This window comes from Octodon degus, unplaced genomic scaffold (genome assembly GCF_000260255.1).
Source record: "Octodon degus isolate 3935 unplaced genomic scaffold, OctDeg1.0 scaffold00018, whole genome shotgun sequence".
Classification (NCBI taxonomy): domain Eukaryota; kingdom Metazoa; phylum Chordata; class Mammalia; order Rodentia; family Octodontidae; genus Octodon; species Octodon degus.
In genome coordinates this window covers 14,120,247-14,140,241 of record NW_004524594.1, presented here as the reverse complement: position 1 = coordinate 14,140,241, position 19,995 = coordinate 14,120,247, and the positions used below count along the sequence as shown (strand labels likewise).

The 19,995-nt window shown below is 49.0% G+C and overlaps 1 protein-coding gene across 3 annotated transcripts in view; it reads right to left on the bottom strand.

Annotated features, from left to right (window-relative positions):
- Elf5 (E74 like ETS transcription factor 5) overlaps nucleotides 1-18,307 on the bottom strand; it is a 29,431-nt gene extending 11,124 nt beyond the window's left edge. The window contains exons 1-3 of one of the 3 annotated variants that reach the window (XM_004627054.2): nucleotides 18,217-18,307; nucleotides 10,895-11,019; nucleotides 620-853 (exon numbers count right to left, since the gene is read on the bottom strand). In XM_004627054.2, coding sequence (XP_004627111.1) covers nucleotides 620-853; nucleotides 10,895-11,015 — 355 coding nt within the window. In that variant the 5' untranslated portion in view covers nucleotides 11,016-11,019; nucleotides 18,217-18,307. Of the gene's footprint in view, nucleotides 1-619; nucleotides 854-10,894; nucleotides 11,020-15,881; nucleotides 16,167-18,216 lie in introns of those variants that run through there. The other 2 variants (XM_023710751.1, XM_023710752.1) reach the window with 2 other exon arrangements.
- Between the last annotated feature and the right edge of the window lie 1,688 nt (nucleotides 18,308-19,995).

The window sequence follows — 19,995 nt, the reverse complement described above, 5'->3', positions numbered from 1 at the left end:
TCACCAGTTCCCTTGTCTGTGACCTCACTCAGAGGGACACTGAAGCCCCTGGGCCACCTCTCCACCTGCCCTCTGATCCTTCACCATTAGGCATGTGATAGAAAATACTAATTATCCAGTCTCTTCTGGACACAGGAAAGGAAATAACCTATTTACTTCTTCTCCTTCTGCTTAATGGAAGAAGGAAGCATAAAGTTTTTCCTTTTCATTCTCCAAAAAGTATTTGTGAATATCTTTCATTATTTTGTTGTTCTTTGTATGGAGCCTCTACTATAGTTCTATAGTGTTAAGTTTTTATTTTTGTGCCAGGGATTGAACTCAGGACCTTGTACTTGCCAGGCAGGTGCTTATTCTACTGAGCTATCTCCCTGGTCTTAGGGCTTTGGGGTTTTTTTTTTTTGGTATTTATTTGAAGTGCTCCCTGTGTTTTCATGTAACTTACTCTCCTTGTGTAAAATCTCTGCCCCAGCACACTAGAGCTTCCCCTTGCTAACAGGTTTCGGCTAAGGGGAGTGCCATTGAAAGAAGTTTGGTTGAGTAAGGGCCATGGATCAGAAGGACCTCTCAGGGCTTGCGGTCCCAGGCTCCTCCCTCCCCCAGCCCAGCCTCTGCCACTGACCTTGCGTGCGGATGTTCTGCAGGATGAAGTACAGGTACTCCCCAGAGAGGCCCGCTGCCTCGATGAACTCCTCCTGGGTCATGCTGCACAGCTGTAGGCCGCTGACGTTGAAGTGGCAGAAGGAGATGCAGTTGGCGTCCAGCTTGTACTGATCGCAGCAGAACTGCAGCCACTCCCAGACGTGGCGCTTTGTCCAGTACTCGGGGTGGACCGAGGTCCAGTAGGAGTCACAGGCTGCGTCCGAGGAGAAAGAGGTGAGGCTCCATGGTCCCCAAGGGCATCTCCAAAAGAGCCCCTGCCTATGCTCCAGCCCTCTGTGCTCTGGGGGTGGGGGTGGGGTCCAGGCCACCTTCTGTTCTGCACAGAAGAGGAGGGGGAAAGAATCCTGCAGACAGACTTTGAAGTGAGAAGGGGAAGGAGAGGTGGTGAAAAATAAGTACCTTACTCTGGCCCAGGGAGAAGAAAAACAAAAGGCTGTTCAGTTACATGGTTGTAGACACAGGGTATCAAGAACACAAATTCAGGGCTGAAGAGATAGCTCAGTGGTCTAAGTGCCTGCCTGGCAAGTGCAAGGACCCAGGTTCAATCCCCAGTACTGCATGCCCTGCAGGGGGTAGTGGCACACTCCTATAATCCTAGCATTGAGGAAGCTGAGACAGGAAGATCACTATGAGTCTGAACTATGTAGTGAGACCCTGTAACAAATAAATAAATAAATAAATAAATAAATAAATAAATAAATAAAAATTTTAAAAATCTTAAAAAAGAAAGAACACAAATTTAGGAACCTAGGGGCTGGGGAGATAGCTCAATAGAATAAGCGCTTGCCTGGCAAGCACAAGGGACTGAGTTCAATGCCCGGTTCTGAAAAAAAAAAATTAGGAACCCAACAAGCTTGTGTTCAAACTATGATCCAATTGCTCTCTGCTTGGGCAAGGTCTGCAGGCATGTAAGCCTCTGTTTCTTCATCTATAAAATGGGGATAATGTGATCGACTCACAGAACTCTTAGGGAAAAAATGGCCAAGCAACTTAGCAGTCATTAAAGACTTACTTTGCCTGGGCAGAATCTGAATTCTGGGTTTGCTTCTCTGTGCTTAATGGACAGCTGTCCAAACTGGCTTTTCTTTGGGCCAGCCAAATAGCTCAGTGGATTAATGCGCCTGCTTGCAGGGGAAAGGGGTTCTATCCCTGGGCCTGCCATGCTGGCCCCATCCCCAGGGTGCGCTGAGATGGCAGTTGAGACTGGGTGTGGTGGCGCACATCTATAATCCCAGCTCTTGGGAGGCTGTAAACAGGCAGATCACCATGAGTCCGATCTAGTAGTGAGACCCTGAACACCCTGTAAACCCTTCCCTAAAATACAAAAACAACAACAAAAAAATCCAACTGGCTTCCTGTTTGTGCACATCCTCTGACCATCCTGTGCCACGGCCTTGTGCCACATGTGTGTTGTCTAGAGTCTTTTAGACCTCGGACTACCATTGCAGGCATCCTTGGAGGAAGAAGCCATGGTATGGTTGGTTGGACTGTGTGCTTGGGCTTTTGAGGATTCTGTGTCTTCCTAGCAGAGCTCCTTGTTCTTTTCAAGCTGTGCACACACCCAGAGGACAGTGACACTACCCTGTCTGATGGCCTGGGAAGCAGCCATGCCTGGCTTAGGGCAAGGATTTAGAACTCAAGCTCCCTGTCTCAGTGTCTGAAGAAGCAGCTAAAATACAGCAGATATGTCATAGAGGAGATAAGGCACTATGTTCTTGGTCAGATTCTTTGGTGTAAATAATCATCTTTTGGAGGGTAAATAATTTTGTGATTGCCATGCTATTCGCTCATCTGTCAATCCATCCATCCATCCATCCATCCATCCATCCATCCATCCATCCATCCAATCAGTCAGTCAATCAGTCATAACTTCTGTTTCCTTATCTGTGAAATGGGGATAATTACAGCACTTATAGGGTTATTCTGCAGATTAAATGACTTAATAAAGTACTTACAACAGAGCCTGGAAGATGTTAGTGCTACGAACATTATCACTGTACACCTCTGTGTGTGACATATTACACTATGTGTCAAAGATTCATGCTGGATAAGACCCATTTGGTACTGTCCCCTAGGAAGTCACTGATGACGATCTTGAGCATCACAGAAGACCTTCCTAAGATTCCATGGCCAGTGTGTGGCAGAGCTGAGGTGTGAACCCCAAGCTGGACTCAAATGTCACTGTTCTTCCCATCCCTGTGTACTGGCCTCAGAGGGTCCGTGTGGGAATAGTTGGAGCAGGCAGAGACCTGGCGAGCATGTGTTGGTCCAAGGCAAGGGGTAGAGAACAGGCAGCGGAGCATGGCTCAGAACCAGCTCAGGTTGTGTGGATGACAGGAAGGGCCACTTTCTAGTCAGAGCCCACAACAATAGCAGTGGTACTACTGCCACTCTTGTACATGCTACATGTGCTGCCACTGTCCCCAACAGAGTGGTGGCACTTCTGAGCCCAGCCAGGAAGTGGGCTTTCTCCTCTGCCTGGACTGTCAATCACTAACCACCCACTTTGTATCACTACCACATGTCCTTGTTGACAGCATCTCATTTCTCAAATCCTCTCAACAGCTGTGCCGAATCGACACTGTATCACAAGGGTAGAAGCCACCCGAGGCCAGGGCCCTTCCAGACATCTCCTTATGCCTTCTAGAGTGGATCTACAGTTGTCAAATCTACATAATCAATTTGTTTTAAAATTTTAGCTAGAATTTTACATGCATGGAGGTGAAAGAGTCAGTATTCTGCCAGGCTATAAAAGGCTGGCATTGGAGCCTCTACCTGCTGCAGAGGAGCAGGGCTGCTGAGAGTGAAACACTGCTCCTGCATCCTGGTTGCTGGCTGGAGCTCTCCCCAGGTGCACTGTGGGTAGCGCACAGCAGACCGGGCTCTTATGGAAACACAACCCTTTCCTGAATCTGGTCTGTGCTTCCATCTACTGATCTCTGGCTTGAGTAAGCCTAAGGGGCCTTTGGGCTTTCCTGGCATTCTGATGAGAGATCTTTATGAGCCTTGAAATTCTTCAGCTGCTGGTCCTGCGCTGGGCCCTGACGGAGATGGCTATCAGTGTCCTGCCAGTGGAGGCCATGGCGTGTTTCTCTTCGGGGAAAGCTCTGGCCTTCTGTTCCCTTGCCCTTTCCATTCCTACCCCCTTGTTATTTTCTTTGGCACTGGAAGGGGACCATATTGTTTCTGGAAGCCAAAAGGGCCATCAGGATTCAGAGAAATGCGAGTGGGGGTGGCGCTGACACCTGGAAGGTGTTGCTGGCTTAGCTCCCTGCTTCTCTGTAAGGCTAACCACAGAGCAGGCTTTGTGTGCAGCTTGGGCCTGGAGCAGATCTGGGGCCAGAGCCAAGAGGCTGCTGGCTCTTCTCATCCCCAAAGTCCTTCCCACAGCTCCCAGAGCTGATGGGAGAAAGGCTTGCTCTCGGGGACACAGAGAGATGGCTACAAGAGCTAAGACCCATGGGTTGCTTTTGGTGAGGTGTTTTGGCGGTCCTTCCTCAGGCTGAGGGGGACTGTCAGGCTGACAGAGGTGAGGAGGCCCTTCATCCATCCTCCTCTCCTCTTCTCTCCCGTCTTCCCTCTCAGGTTTCTACACAGCTCAGTCTTTCCACAGTGCTTCTTTTTTTCCTTTGCTGTCTCCTGAGTAATTCTTCCTCGCCCCACAACTTCTCCACTTACTTTCCCTCTCAGAGAGTTTTCCCCTCAGGCACCTTCTTGGAAGATCTGGAAGGATTCACAGTGCCTCCTTCCCCAGATCTTGAGCTCTGCTCACCCTGAGCAAGAAGAGCTAAACACCTGGTCCAGCCCACCATACCGCTCAGGAGTGGTTACTATCTCCATTTTACGGATGAGGAAATTGAAGTTCTGGGATCTAACGCAACCCCCTAAGATCCCAGAGGTGGTCAGAAAAGGTGTTAGGCCCGCATCAACTTCCATCTGTGGACCTGGGCCTAACACCTTTGGGCGTTTTGTATTGTACAGAAAGAACCTCACCCTTATAGACTGAGGAGAAGCAAGTGGGGAACACATCTTGAAGACTGACTGAAATGAAATTTAGATGAAGGTATATATCTGGGTTTGAAAAATCAGAAAGAGAATGAAGAGATGTTGTTGCCATTGCTTCTAACTCCAGAAAATAAGAAGAAGACCTTTCTGGTACTTGGAAGAGATGAACTCAGGGAGAATCAAAAGGCTCTATCCAGCAACATTTTTTCTTTCACAAATTGTATTGTCTGGGAGTGATAGCATATTTCCCTCTGGATCTATCATTCATAAAATAAACTTTTGGGGGAGGCTTCCGCCTGGGTCACCACTCAAGACTGTGGCATTCCTGTGTCAGGAAGGCCTGATCCAAATATCCACAGGCCACTATTAAGCAGCAGCCCTGCCACCTCCTTTGAAGTCTGAAGTGGGTCAGGACTCTTATTTGAGGGCTGGCTGCTTTGGGAAGAAGAGCCAAAGAGCTAGAAGGTGTTCTCTGTAATCGTAATCAGGAGGAATTCTGGAAAATGATGCTGCTGCCAAGGGCATGCTCGAATTCCTTAGGACTCAGTGTTCAGAGGGGGGGTGGTGTGCTTCAGGGCCCACAAGGCTGGCAGGTATGGTGTCCATGCTTGACGTGGTCCTGGCTGGACACACTTAGAATTGGAAAGTTCACGCTGAAGTGAACAGTTGCGGCCCGACTCCATGGCGGGAGTGCAGTGTTCATTGGGAAGTGTGGCTTTCTTCAGTGTGGCCAAGAAGCAACCAGACTGAGGCAGGCTCAGGGCTTAGTCAGGGGAGACAGACCATCTGCCTCAGAGGAGGCCCCAGCTAGGCAACGTCAGGCCATAATTAGCATGATTTATTAGGGTAGGGAGTTGGGAAAGTTTTTGCCTGGGGCAGCACTGAAGAAAGGTGATGAGTGTATTGGGCAGCAGGGGACACAGTCAATTACAGCTTTGTCATTGAAAAGAAGCATTTTATGAGGGTCAGCCTTCAGTGATAGACTGCTTCCGGGTTTCTTCCCAGGGCCATGCCGGCCCTTTCCAGTAGCCTCACTGACCTTTCTCTCCTAGCCTCTGGCATGCTCAGACTACCAGATGGCAAAAATAAAGCCAGGATTGAGACTGGGCGTGGTGGCGCATGCGTGTAATCCCAGCTCTTGGGAGGCTGTAAACAGGCGGATCATTATGAGTCCAATCTAGTAGAGAGACCCTGAACACAGTTTAGACCCTTCCCTAAAATACAAGAAAAGAAAGAAAGAAAGAAAGGAAGGAAGGAAGGAAGGAAGGAAGGAAGGAAGGAAGAAAGAAAGAAAGAAAGAAAGAAAGAAAGAAAGAAAGAAAGAAAGAAGAAAGAAAGAAAGAAAGAAAGAAAGAAAGAAAGAAAGAAAGAAAGGAGAAAGCAGAGAGCAGCAGGGCCGGCTGGGTCTCTGCAAAGGCCATGGTCTTGGGAGTGTGGTAAGGGCTGGGAGGGGCAGAGAGCCAGGCCCTGCATGGCCTCCTGACTACAGCTACCCTAGAAGCTCAGATGTGTGCAGGACCAACCAGAAGTGGCCAATGCTGAGACCCCAGGGAACGTGGCTGCTGCCCCAGAGCTCAGCTCAGACAGCAGCATGAGTTTGTATTTATTTGTCTGATTTTCATTTCGAAATTCTCACTCTTTCCTCTGTGGCTGCCTGACACCCGCCACAGGACTACACCCCATTTGAGCCTCTCGCTTAGAAAAGCTCACACGGCATCCAGATACTTCTCTCTCTGATATTCTGGGTATTAATGTCTAAGATAATTGGTCTTGGATTTTCAAAATATTTACATAGCTCCATCTTCAAATACCCTTGCTCTCACCCCTGCTTTTCTTTGCACTACTGGAGATTGAACCTGGGGCCTCAGGCATGCTGGGCAAGTACTGTACATTGAGTTGCCTCCCTAGGAAGTTTTACTTTATTTTCAGACCGGGCCTTGCTAAATTGTCTAGGTTGGCCTTCAACTTGCAGTCCTTTTTCCTCAGCCTCCCAAGTAGGCGGGATTACAGGCACCCATCACTGCATCCAGCCAAATAAAATCTCCCAGTGGTTAATAATAGCTACTACATATATTGAATATTTGTATATCTCCCTCACCACGCTAAACCCTGTGCTTTCTCATGCTATCCTCAATACAGGCTATGTGGTCCCATGTCGTCCTTCTTAAAAATGAAAGTGTGGCCTGAGGGCTTGAGCCTTTTCAAAGCCACACAATGAGTAGAGCTAAAAGTAGATCATATTCAGGGGCTGGCCAAGAAAATACAGTATGGTTGGGGAGATGGCTCAGTAGAATAAGCACTTGCCTGGCAAGGGTAAGGGCCTGAGTTCAATCCCCAGTTCTGCCAAAACAAACAAACAAACAAACAAACAAACCAAAACAAAAAAACCAGTATGTGTTCAAATAAAAAGAATTATTACAGCAAAAAACATGTTGCCATTAGTTCCTCTCCCAATATTAGTCCTTATTTTGAATACATGTCCTTATTGCTCTGGCCATTTTCTGAAGCAGTTCTGAAAGTCCTGTTTCATGAGTATCTTTATGAGGTGTGACCAAAAATATGGTGAATATTGCTAAGACCCATCGAACAGAAAGGGCAGCTTGTGAAAACCTCATGCTGTGTCCTTATCCACCTTATCTGCTGGATCTGGGCCGTGTGGCTGCTGGCTCTTCCCCAAAGTCAAGATGGCCACTAAAGGCAAATGCTTTGGAGCAGTTCAGGACGCGGAGGCAGCTACAGCAGCACAGTGAAAGATACTCATGGAAGAGGATTCCAGGACTGCTTTAGAAAGTGGCAAGGATGATGGGGTAAGTGTCGGAATCAAAGGGAAGACTTTTGGAGGGATTAATGCTGATGCTTCTTTTGCTGCAATAAGTTAAAGGAAGCACTCACTGTGATTTTTGACCACACCTTACAGAGATATTCTAGTTCTTATGGGTAAAACCTTAATACCAGTGAAGCTGTATGGTCTTCTGAATCAAAGTACAGGAGATGACTTGAAGGTAAGAGTACAGTGGAGAGCTAGCTGTGGGCTTCTGGGCTCCCACCTTTGGGGGCCCCCCAGAGCTGCTTTAATCAAGAAGCCTCTGCTGTACACACAGTATAAACAAGATTCTAAAGTGTCATGTTGGTGTAGCCCCTGATCATCAAGAGAGGTGCATGGGGAGGTGGAGGCCCAGGATACACTCCAGGAAGAAGGCTAAGGCCACTATGTAATGACTCCTCAGAGCCTCAGCTACTAGAACTTGACTGGAGAAAGACTTCTTAAAAAATTTTATATGTAAGTGAAATCCATGCAGTCTCACCACTTTCATTCTTTATTTTGAAAGGACCTAGGCAAGGGCAGGGTGAGGTAACCGGATTTTAAGGCATTCCCCCCCCCCAGCCTGCTGCAGAGGCCAGCTGACGCCTGTTCTCAAGAGCAAGTTGCACGCTTTGTGCTTGGCACAAAGGGCACTGCTTCAGCGACACTGCCACAGACAGTTTGAAAATTTTGGAAAACAGCCAGTCTTCAACACATGGGCCATCCCTACCTACCCATTCTTATAGGTCACTTGCCAATAGGGCATACAGGATTTGTTTTTGTTTGTTTGTTTCATTTTCCTTTGGTCTTGAGGTATCTACACTGCCAAAAATTGGGAAAGTTACAATAGAGGCCTTTATTATTTTTGTTCAGTAAGAAAAATACAAGAGGAGAGGGGGAGCTGGTTTTCCATCTGTCGGGGAGTTGTGGAGTGTTCCTGGCCACTTGTGCACTTACCAGGTCCCAGGCATCTGGATACACACCTTACATACAAAAATCTCATCCTATTCTCTTACTCTAAGAGGTGGATATTGTTTCCACAAAGGAAAAAATAGTTCAGCAAACTTGTTAGAGGTCACATGGCTGGCGGTGGTAGTGTTGGTAGTCAAAGCTAGACTCGATCATGCGATCATGCGATCATGCGGTGAAGACAGTCCCTAAGGCAAGCTCTGAATTCAAGATAGCAATTCCTGCAAGGTGGGAGAGAATTTGGGCAAAGATGCCTCAGGGACATTTCAGCGACACTGCCACAGACAGTTTGAAAATTTTGGAAAACAGCCAGTCTTCAACACATGGGCCATCCCTACCTACCCATTCTTATAGGTCACTGTCGCTGAAATGGGCAAAGATGCCTCACCAAGCAATGAAAGTTTGCAGAGAGATGCCCGGGGGCAAACATGGCTGCTCCTGACATATCCCTGACAGAGAGGGCTCTTGTGAAAACTCAAGCAAAGAGTCCACTCTGTGGGTGGCAATGTCTTCGTCAGAAAAGAAGAGAAGGAACGGCCAGGTATTCCTTCCATCAGGAGGATTCATAAAGCTACCTGGTTCTCAGGCAGCTGTGAAAAAGGTGCTCAGTCAAGACTAGGTTTTCATGTCCAACTTTGACTATGAGGAGGTCAGAGATAATCTACCTTCTCCTGAAACCTAGAGGACCAGGTGGTAAGTAAAAGACCAACCGCATCCCTCGAGGGATGCCAGGAACCTGTGTTCTCCTGAAGGATATTTTATTTTCACTGGACTCACATCCCAGTGGAAATTTCTGTTCTCTCAGGGGCGGTGGGAGAAGAAAGCTCTGCTTGTGATGTTGCATGACACAGTAGCCAGAGAAGCTTCGGGAAGAAATCCTAGCAAGAACCTGGTCCCACCTCTCATTCCACCGATGGAACTGCAGAGACCTCAGCTGGCAGGAAGCTGTGTCTGAGAATCTGAGACCTGCTCAGGTAGAAGTCATACTGGCAATCCCCTGGTGGTCATTCTGGTTAACTTTTCATTTTTAAAAATGGTGATAAACAACACATACCACAAAACTTAGCATTTTAACCCAAGGTAAACCTTTAGCTTAGTGGCATTAAATACATTCACATTGAAAAACAACCCCTGGCACCAGCTGACTCCATAAGTTTTCATCATACTCTACTGGAATTAATCCTCCAGTTTTATAAACACCTGTGTGTGCTATCTACGAGCCAGACCAGACCATGTGCCAAGTATTTCCTATTTATTAACTCATTTTAGCCTTATGACAGCCCTACCAGGGAGGCATTATTATTTTCCCCACTATCCAGATGAGGTGATTTGGTGGTGCAGATAATAAATGTTGAAACCTGGCTGCACATTTCGAACACCCAACTCCTGACACCGAGCTCTTGACAACTACAGAAGCTGCTGCTGCTCCTGATGTCTGGGCCTCAAGGGGCAGATGATCGAGGCCCTTTGCTCTCCTGTTGCCATCCCGGGCTGCCACCCAGGATAGTAGGCAGGCAGGGGGTTCTCATAATGGCCTTATGCCTGGGTGGAAAGACAGAGGGGCGCTGGGCCCCACCGTGTGAGGAACACATGGAGGCCAGGGATTGACAGCCTTCATTCTCTTCCTTCAGATTTAGTCTATCAGCCAGATTTCAAGTGCTCTGCAGGCCCCATGGAAAATTGTGCTATGTATCTGAATGATTCAAATCGGAACGTAATGAGACATCTAGAGCCGGGGTGAGAGAGTTCAGGTGTGCAGGTGTGGATGCGTGTGTGTGTGGACTGGGGGGTGGACGCAGGACTGCATGACACAGATGAGTCCCCGGTTCTGTGTAGGCAGCCCTGGCTTCTGGCCCCCGTGTGGGCAGGTGCTTCTCTGGAGGTGGATGCTGCCCAGAGACCTTGGAGGCTCAGCTCTTCACAGACACGGTGTGCTCACTGGATTCGACTGTGCCCAGCTGGGGTGTTCAGGGTTAAGGCTCAGCGGTGGCTGATGGCCTGATAGGTGCTTGCATCACTGCCCGTGCAGTGTGCATTTGCCAGGCCAGCAGTCACCCAGCCCTGCTGGGATGTTCAGTCACCCAAACCCTTGGGGACAGAGAGGCCCTTGGAGGGTTTCTGGAACAAAGTTCAGCTGGCCTGCCTCTGGCATGGGATTTGCATAAGGCTCCAAACTTCCTTCTCAGGTTGGTGAAACCTGCCCTGAGATGTGTTTAATGAGCTCTTGTATGGGGCCAGGCTGGATAGCTTACACAGAACTAGGCAGAAGTTGCGGTGAGGATTCCAGAGCCCTCTTTCCAGCAAGAGGCTGCTCTCCCTTCTGCCTGGCTTGCCCTGGTCTCTGACCACTGGCATTTCCAGCCCCCCTCCCCCCGGCCCGTTGACCAGCCGAGGCCAGCACCTCCTGCTCCAGCCCGTACCAGCTGCCCTCAGTTGGGCTGCTTCACATGTACACACCTGTCTGAGGCTCAAAGGCAGGGTAATACTCTTCATTGCTGAACAGATCTGTCCACGACATCAGGGGGTCGCAGAAGGACGGGTTGGGCAGGAAGGTGCTGTGTGTCACAGAGTCCAACATCACCCTGCAATGGCAGAGAGGCTGTGAGGGAGGGGTGGGGTGGGCTTCCCGAAGCCACGCTGTGTGGGCATCCCCAGCAGGACAGCCCTTGGTTTTCAATAATGGTAGCTTCAGGCGCCCCTCATGTTGAAGCCTCGCCACCTCTTGTCTCTCCCCATTTTATAGATGAGAAAACCGATGCAGAGGGCCTGAGGTGGAAGTAGACAGTGGGAGAGCCAGAGTCTGAGTGTGGAGGGCCTGCTCTGCCGCTCTGCCCCTCCGCTCCCTTTTCTCATTTGCCCACAACTCACTCGCCGATATTTGACACATGACAGTGACAAACAGGCTTCTGAAAACAGGGCAAGAAAATGGACAGTTTGTGTATCTGGTGCACCCACGTGTTTCCCAGCAAACAGTCCTAAATTGAAGTCACATCATTGTATACATGGCTTGATGTATGTGTACGTGCATATATGACACATATATAACAATCACATATACAACAATATATGTAATCGTTTTATAATTATAGTCATTAATTCTACTTAGTACGCATAGAACATACTGCAGAGGTGCTGATGTCTCAGAGCAATCCTAGGCCTTGAAGGTTCTTTGCAATTTTCATTTGTTTTATTTTGCCTTCTTGTTGAGAAGGATTTTTTTTTTTTTTTTTTGGGCTGGCTCAGGTGGCCTTAAGGGCAGGTCTGGTGAGGCATGGGGAGCTGGCAATCGAACCGTGGTCCCCTGTGCCTAACTGGGTCTGCCCCAGCAGGTGCTTAAACAACTGCGCTAACCAGCAAGCCCTCAAAGTAAGTTGAAAGGCTTTTTTTTTTTTTTTTTTTGGCTGGCTCAGGCTGCCTTAACAGTGGGTCTGGTGAGGCATGGGGTAGCGTGGGGGTCGAACTGTTGTCCCCTACGCCTGACTGGGTTTGCCCTTAAACAACTGAGATAACCAGCAAGCCACCCCCTCCCCATTTTGCCTTCTTAACTCCTGAAAAATTCTGAATTCTGTAGTACAGTTATCCTGAAAGTTTTGGCCAAGTGTCACAAACACTAACTGCACCCGTGCTAAGTATTGTAGTACTTAGCTTCATTACTTGTGGGATGCTCAGAACAACCACTCTGAGACAGGCTCTGGAAGTGATTCCGTTGTACCAATGAGGGATAGAGGCTCTACGAAGCAAATGCAAGGTCACCCAGTCAGCGGGCGACGGAGTCTGGGTGGCAGCCCAGGTTGGTCTGATTACAAGCTCAGGATCCTAGTGGTGGGTTCTGCTCCCCACCCCCACTGTGACGGTGGAGGGAACTCTGGGAAAAAGCTGGAAAGATGGCAGAAGGGAATGGGTTTGCGGGTCCACCTGGATGTACTCCTGCCCATGCCAACCTCAACCTCAACCCTGCTGCTTCCTAATTTACTATTTGCTACCTCTTTGCTGTATCCCATATTCCCACAATTCAAATGAAAAAAATCCATGGTGGAGAGATTAAAATGCCTGTTTACTTAAATTCTCTTTTTCTAGAAATAATAGGGATAGGCCCATTGTTCCTCCATGTATAATGAGGACGCTGAAGTCCAGGATCATACTGCTGGCAAACAACAGGGCAAAGAGTGGATTCCACATCTGGGATAATAAAGGATGGAATTTTAAGATGGTCAGGACTTCTCTATGAATTCCATCCAATGTCTTTCAGACTTCAGTTCTTTGGCTACCACTATGATAATTTCAGTCGATCTATATTTTACCAAACACTTTTATTTTCTTCAACATGGAAAAGAAATCAACTTCCTTTTTGTCTTCACATTAGCATACTGTCATGAGACACACGGCAGCTGCGGCCGTGGGACTCAGAAAGAGCTGAACCTTTCTGGCAGCACTGCTGCCAGCTTTGCACACGTCAGGCTATGTGTTGCAACGCTAACTGGAAGCCCTCCGTGCCTGTAACAAAAATAACCTTGTTTCTCCTTGTAGCCGATTCCTGCAAAGTCTCTCATCTGTCGCACCCTGCTGTGACCTCCACCCACTTCCCTGACTGAAACCAACAGAACCCATGGGCGTTGGGACTCACAGCCTTTTGCCCCACAAAGAACACTGACTACCCCAGAGCTCCTAACTGCAACCCCCCAAAGAACCCCAAAACATTAATAGGTTTAAAAAGAATGCTTTTATATTCTGAGTACAAAGGAAAAGATCTATCTATCTATTTATCTAACTATCTATCTGCACTTAAATAATGTTCACCCCATGTAACTCCTAAGTCAGGGATTACCCAGGATTATATCCGCAGGCCAAACCTAGTCTACCACCTACTTTTGTATGTTCTATAACAAAAAATTGATCTTATATCAAAAAATAAGTAGCTATACAACATCCTTGATTTTGTTTTTTGGCAAAGCCTAAAATATTTCCTGTCTGGTCTTTTGATAAAGAGTTTGCCAACTGCTGAACAAACCATCTTGTGCCTCACCAGAGAGATGAGGACCAGGGTGGAAATTGGCCTAATCTCTCTCCCCCTGCCATTTTAAGGCCAAATCTCTTTCACGCTGCCATTTGAAGATCGAATCTCTCTCCCCCTACCATTTTTAAAGAAGGACAGTGAGGCCCTGGGAATTTGTGTCACTTGCTCAATAGACAGCAGTTACATTGGAGGGAGGGCCCAGCTTTCTGACTCTTGTTCTATCGGCCTCCCTTCCTTTCTCAAATTGCATCTCAGGTACATTTTGTGACATATAGATACCAAGTGGGGCAGGGGTTGTGTAGTTCTGGAATAAAAGACCAGTTCTTTGTTGACAAATCAGCCATCATGACCACCATCCAATGTCCCTGAGGATCACACTCTGGACATGTGTGAAAGCCAGAGCTTGAGTTCTCGCCCTGGAGCACCCTTTCTGGGCAGCACCCAGGTGTCCCCAGACCTGCCCTCTTTCCAATGCCAGCATGGGGTTAATGGGCCCAGCAGATTATCAGGGTTGCATATCTGCCCTGGGAGCCCATCCAGCAGAAGTCAGGGCTGCCTTGGTTTGGGCTCTGATTTTCCCATGGCTTGGCTGCTTTTATATCCAGAGCGGGGTGGGATGTGAGGGCTGATGGAGGGCAGGCTGAAGGAGGAAGGCATGGGAGGTCAGAGGTCAGCCCTGACCCCTAAGACCTCTCACGTTATCTGGACTGGATTTCAGATAAATTGAGCCAAGTGAAGACTGAGGACAAAAATATCCTCACTCCGTCTGAGCTAGAGGCTCCGAAAGTGGAAGAAAAATAAAGAAGCCCTCTGACATGACCCCCATTGCACTAGAGAAAGAAAAGGTGAACCCCAAATTAAAAAAACCCCAAAAAACCAGGTCTTCAGAGCCAATGCAGAGGGCGCTCTCCAAATACAAAACAACTTTCCTCATCAATGCCTGATGAACAACTCTCAAAAGGCATGTGGTAGTTTAAAAACATCATTTGAAAATTAACTTTATTCGTATAAAAATTGGGAATGTTCTTGCATCATAGAATATTTACATCCTTTAAGGATTTTTATTTATACTGCCTCACTCACTTGATCTGTAGTATCTCCAGAGCTACACAGAGAGTTGTGTCTGATTCCCTTTGGTAATTCTTTCTTTTTTTTTTTGGTAATTCTTTCTATGGCAAATCACATTCGTTAGCCTTTGCTTAGGGGAGTGTATGACATTCTACTTTCCTTCCATAATTATTTCTTGCTTTTTGGAGAAAACTGTCTTTTATGAAAGCAATGGAATCTCCCTCCCTCTCCCTCTCCATCTCTCTCTCACTCTCCCTCTCTCCCTCTCTCTCCCCTTTCCTTTTTCACCTGCTTCTCCTTCCCCTCTTCCTCTTTTTGTTCTGCTCTTGCAACAGGAGGAAGTGTGACTAACTCTGGCTACGCCGCCAAAGACACTGGCCACTGGGTATGCTTGCATGCACCATGTGAGCAAGTTCAGGAATAACAGCTGCTCTGTGTGCGGCAACCTCTCTGTTTTAGGCCCTCTAAGGTCCTTGCAGGAATCAAACACTGGGTCTCTGAAAGACTCGCTTCAGGCAGGTAAACAGGGTGGGTGGGAGGGAGCACGTGAGAGCACTCACTTCTCAATGAGGCCTGGCAAGTGGGAAAGCCAGCCTCGGGTTAGGCCAGCGTTCCCAACAGGAAGGGGGGTGACAAAGAGAAAAGCCTCCTGGGGTGGTGGTGATAAAGGGATTCAGAGCTGGGGTTGGATAGCCCAGCGTCTGTGCAGGACAAGATTCTTCTTGGGCCTGCTGGCCTAGCCCCTTCTTTATTTTCTGAGGGGCAGATTGGCTTCTTATCGTGCAAAAGCCCTGACTGTGGGGTGATGGCTGGCCTTTGCCCCTCTTCACACTTCAGTTCCCTGCCTTCTAGATGAGGTCACCGAGGAGACAGACCACGCAGCTGGCTGTAGCTCTGTGACTTTCTGCTGATGCTCACCTGATTGGCCAACATGCCGCATCTGTGCATGTGCACTTGCACGCATGCGCACACGCGCACACACACACAGATGCACACACACATTTATACACACACATTGATTGCATTTGGGTACTGTGGTCCAGCAGGTCCACTGAATTGAATGAAAATCGCACCACAGAGTAATCCCATAACTCTGAACACATTTCAGATTCCCTCTTGCTCCTGAGCTCATGTACCCACTATCATCTACTTAGTCTGGTTCTGGAATTTTAGGATAGCCGAAGCTGGATACTTTAAACAATTTGAACCTTTCCACTGCCCACCAGCAGACCCGCAGCAGTTGAGCTCAGTTTTCCCAACATTAATAGCCACTTATTAAGTAGGAAAGGATTAGACACAGTCAACCCAAGGCGAGGATTCAGGAGGCTTCCCTCTGTGCATGGGAAAGCCTGCTGCGAGTACCTTTGGGAGCGAGGCAGCGATGGCGTGGAAGCTGGGGTCCCCGGATGCCTCCAGCGCTGCTCTGTCAACCCTGCTCAGAGCCAGCTCACACGCCGCGTGCACACACAGAGGCCTACCCAGTCAGATGGCCAGGCCTGTTGGCTTCTCGGTCCCGCACCAACCAGAGGCCGCAAGAACAGGTATGAGTTCCATAGCTGGAGTAGCCGGACTCCTCTGCTCAGCCTTCCAGAGAGAGGCAAAGGAGAAAACCACCCGGCCTTGGCCAGTTTGCCAGAGAAGGAAAATTCCTTCCTGACCCTGGTGATCATCGACTTCACTCTGGGCATGTGACCAAAAATCTACCAATTAAGCACCTATCCATTGCCTGTTTATATGTAAAACTTCACTGGGCAGGACATGGCCACACGGGGACAAAGTACAGATAAAGGGGGTTAAGGGGGGCTTCCTTCAATCTCACCACGGGGTAGTATCAGTGGGAAGAGAAATGCTCGCTATCCCTACAGCCCCTACGACACCCATGTGTCCACTGGCCCTGAGTTTCCTACCCTGCAGCCTCCCCAAGAACTTGCCATTAAGATGACTGTGGCATGTTTGTTCTGGAAAAAGAGGACAGCAGTGGTGAGAACCAATTTTCTGATCTCTCTTTCTCTTGGTGTTGGGAATCGAATTCAGGACCTTATGCTTGCCAGGCAGGCACTGGTGCCGCTGAGCAATATTCCCGGTCCCCCAATTTGCTGATCTCTTGTCAAGTGAGTCCTCATTTCTGTTGACTGCTTAGGGCTTTTGGGTGAACGTTGTTCTTAGTTGCCTTCCTGAGGGGAGGCCAAAGGCTCATAGAGTTTTCTGTGGGTTTCAATACAAAGTTCACAGTTTTGCATTAAATATTTAGAGGGTTAAATCTTCCCATGGCCACTCACCACGCAAGGGACATGGGGCACATTTGTTACTCAGCGTACTAAAATTCTAGATTTATTTTCCACAACAGCATGCTACATGCACATTCATGACCCGCCTTAAATAAGATCTGAATACCTAATCAAGCCAGGCATGGTGACATAGGCCTATAATCCCAGCACTTAGGAGGCTAAGGAAGGAGGATTGTTTCAAGTCTGAGGCCAAACTGGGCTACAAAGTGAGCTCAAGGCCAGCCTGAACTGGATATCGAGACCCTGGCTCAAAAAGACAAAACAAACAAACAACCCAAAGAACAACAACAAAACTAATCTTCAGAATATCCTGAAAATAAATATGTATCTTTTATTTCTGCAATATATATATATATATATATATATATATTCTTGATCCTATCCCAGAAGGAAAAAGCAATCACTGTCACTGCATCTACTCTAAGTTTTGAGAAGAGAAGACAACTGGACTGGGAGCTGCTGCCAAGCATACCCGGAATCACGGAAAAACATTCTTTCTAACAACACCGAGAAAAAAAGAATTGAGCTTTCAAAACACACATTCCTGGCTCTTTTAGACTACATAAAACATCAACCCATCTTCTTAAGTTACTGAGACGTTTAGGGCATGAGTTCCCTCATGTGTAAGACCAAGAAGTTTCATCTAAGGCCCGTGACCCCATCTCCAGCTTCCGAGTTCTCCACGGGTGCACAGAGCCTGCGACTCCCACCTAGATTCAGGAGGGAACGTGTGTCACCAATTTCTGCCAGCAGGGGGCAGCCCCGCAGGAACCCCACGTACAACTGCAGAGAACCCAGTGGAAAAAACCCGTAGCCTCTGCTTTTTAGACGCGTTCTATGCTAACGGGGCGGGAGAGGGAAAAACGGGATTCTTTGAAACTATTTTATACTGACAGATTTTTAAAAACGTCCCAAACTACAAGCCGGTTGTCTCTATCAGGGCAGCTGGGGTGCAGAGCAAGGAGCAGGTGGGGTGGGGGTGGGGGGGATTTGAGAGATGAAGTCAGGGGAAGAGGATGTTGGAGGGGTGGGGGCTTCCCTTGAAGCCGAATGTGTTTCAGGATAAACTGCCGCTTCTCTTCCTAAAGATAGTTCTAGAGAATGAAAGATAGCTTTAGGAAGGGCGCAGAGCCTGGAGGCTGGTGGGTCCTGTCCTCCTTCGCTTGGGCTCCCAGGAAGTGGGGGCGGGAGGGGAGGGGGCGGGTGGCCACGTGGCCGGGGAGGCCTCGCTCACGCGGGCAGGCGAGTCTGAGTCCAGCAGCTCCCGAGGCACGGTGGCCGGTTCACGCAGGGGCCAGCACAGGCGCCGGAGCCTGACACCCACACCCAGGCCCTAGGCCCGGGCTCTGAGCCCTGCTGCCCCTCGCAATTCATCCAGAAGAGGGGGGCGAAAAGCCCTAGGTGCTTACGTGAGGACAGGGTGGCTGGGTCCAGAGAGAAGGCAGGTGCTCCTGGCCCCGGTGGACGACGGCAGACGGTGAAAATAAAGGCACCTGTAGCCTTGTGATATAAGTGACACCTACAGACAGGTCCGTTTGGTTTTTCAGGTTTATGCACAGCCCCTTTGATGACGGTGACATACAGAGTGACACAGCTCCTTGGGGGGGCGGGTCTCACATGCAGAAAGTGTACCTTTATCCTGCTTTTGTACCGAGCTCACCGCCCCTAGCCCAGGGGACTCAGTAAACAAGCCGAGAATTCTTGCCTCTGGGACATTTGCAGGGTGCTGGCATTGGTTGGGAATTCTAGGCAGGGAAACACGCTGGGGGGAAAAATGCATGGGCAATGGGGATGCGCCCTTGCTGCCGGTCTACACCTCCGCCTCCTGCATAGCTGGGTCCTGTGCCTTACATGTCCCTATTCTCCCTTTCTTCCTGAGGAGGAGGAAGGAAGGGCAGTGTGGGGTAGTGGTTAAGAACACAGGTTGTGCAGCAAGATGCTCTGGGAATCAAATTTTGGGTCTGTCATTTTTTAGCTGTAGGACTCCGAAGAAGTTAAGGATCCTGTCGGGGATTCATCAGCCCAGTCCTCCCGCTGCGGGGAGTTGGTGGGGGGCACCCGAAGCAAAGCATCTGGAAGCCCTGTGGTAGCCACTGTGCGCGTGGCGTGCCCCTCCCCCCAGCACTCGGGACCTTCTTCTCCACCATCTCTGCCACTTTCCAAGCAGGTGAAGGGAGCAGCCAGGTTCTAGGGCTTCAGTCCAGCCTTTTCACTGTAAGCACCAACAGAGCCCCAGAGGCCTGAAAGTATTCAACGCTGAGCATGCGCAGCTGGAAGCGCTCACGTGGTGCTGCCTCCTGCTCTCCTCCCGTTTGGTGATGGAGAGATGAAGGGGTGTAGTGGCTAGAGCTAACAGGCCAGGGGGCCGCCTGCCTCGACTGCCAGCTCTTAGGGGTCTTCCCGAGATCCACCCTCAGTTTAGGACTTCCTCTGGGCAGCAGGCACTCAGCCCCATGTGGCTGAGGATAGTGTCCAGGGTCACCTGTGGGGAGGTGTTTGCAAGACTTGACCTCTTACGCCACACTTCTAGCAGTCGAGCCTGTGTCAGGACCGCACACCCCAAGATTTAAGGCGTAAGCGGGGACTGGTTTGTTAGTTTTTCTTGGGAACATGAACACAAACGTCTGGAAAAATAAAAGGCAGTTCATCCGAGGATTCAGGAGCCACAGAGACGCTGTTGAGGGCAGATAAGGGGACTGTCTAGTCTGCTGATTTGGCTGTGTGACCTCAGGCAAGCCAGGCAGCTTCTCTGGGCTTCATCTGCCACCCCTCCCTCCCCTGGGGTGAAAGCAGGAAGTGGGTTTAAGACAGTGATTTCCAAACTGTGCCCCGAGGCACCTCAGGGGTTCCATAGTGCCCTCAAAAGAACTCACTGGAGTGAGAGAATGGGAGTGGGGTGGATTCGAGATGCTCCCCTCTTCTCTGTGATTCAGTGAGAGCACCTCAGTTCTTACATAAATCTCCTGGCTAAGATTTCATTGGCACAAAGGAATCGGTACTTAAAGAGCTTTTGCAAATAACTGGATTAGACGCTCTCTGAGATTGTTTTGAGCTTTCAAATTTTGTGACTTTTTCTGTTTGGTCTCTGGGGACTGTGACAGTGCCACACGCTGCGCCCTGCACTGTTGGGCACTGCCTGATCTTGTCACTGGCTTCTGAATGCTCCTCAGGTTTGCCTCTGGACACCT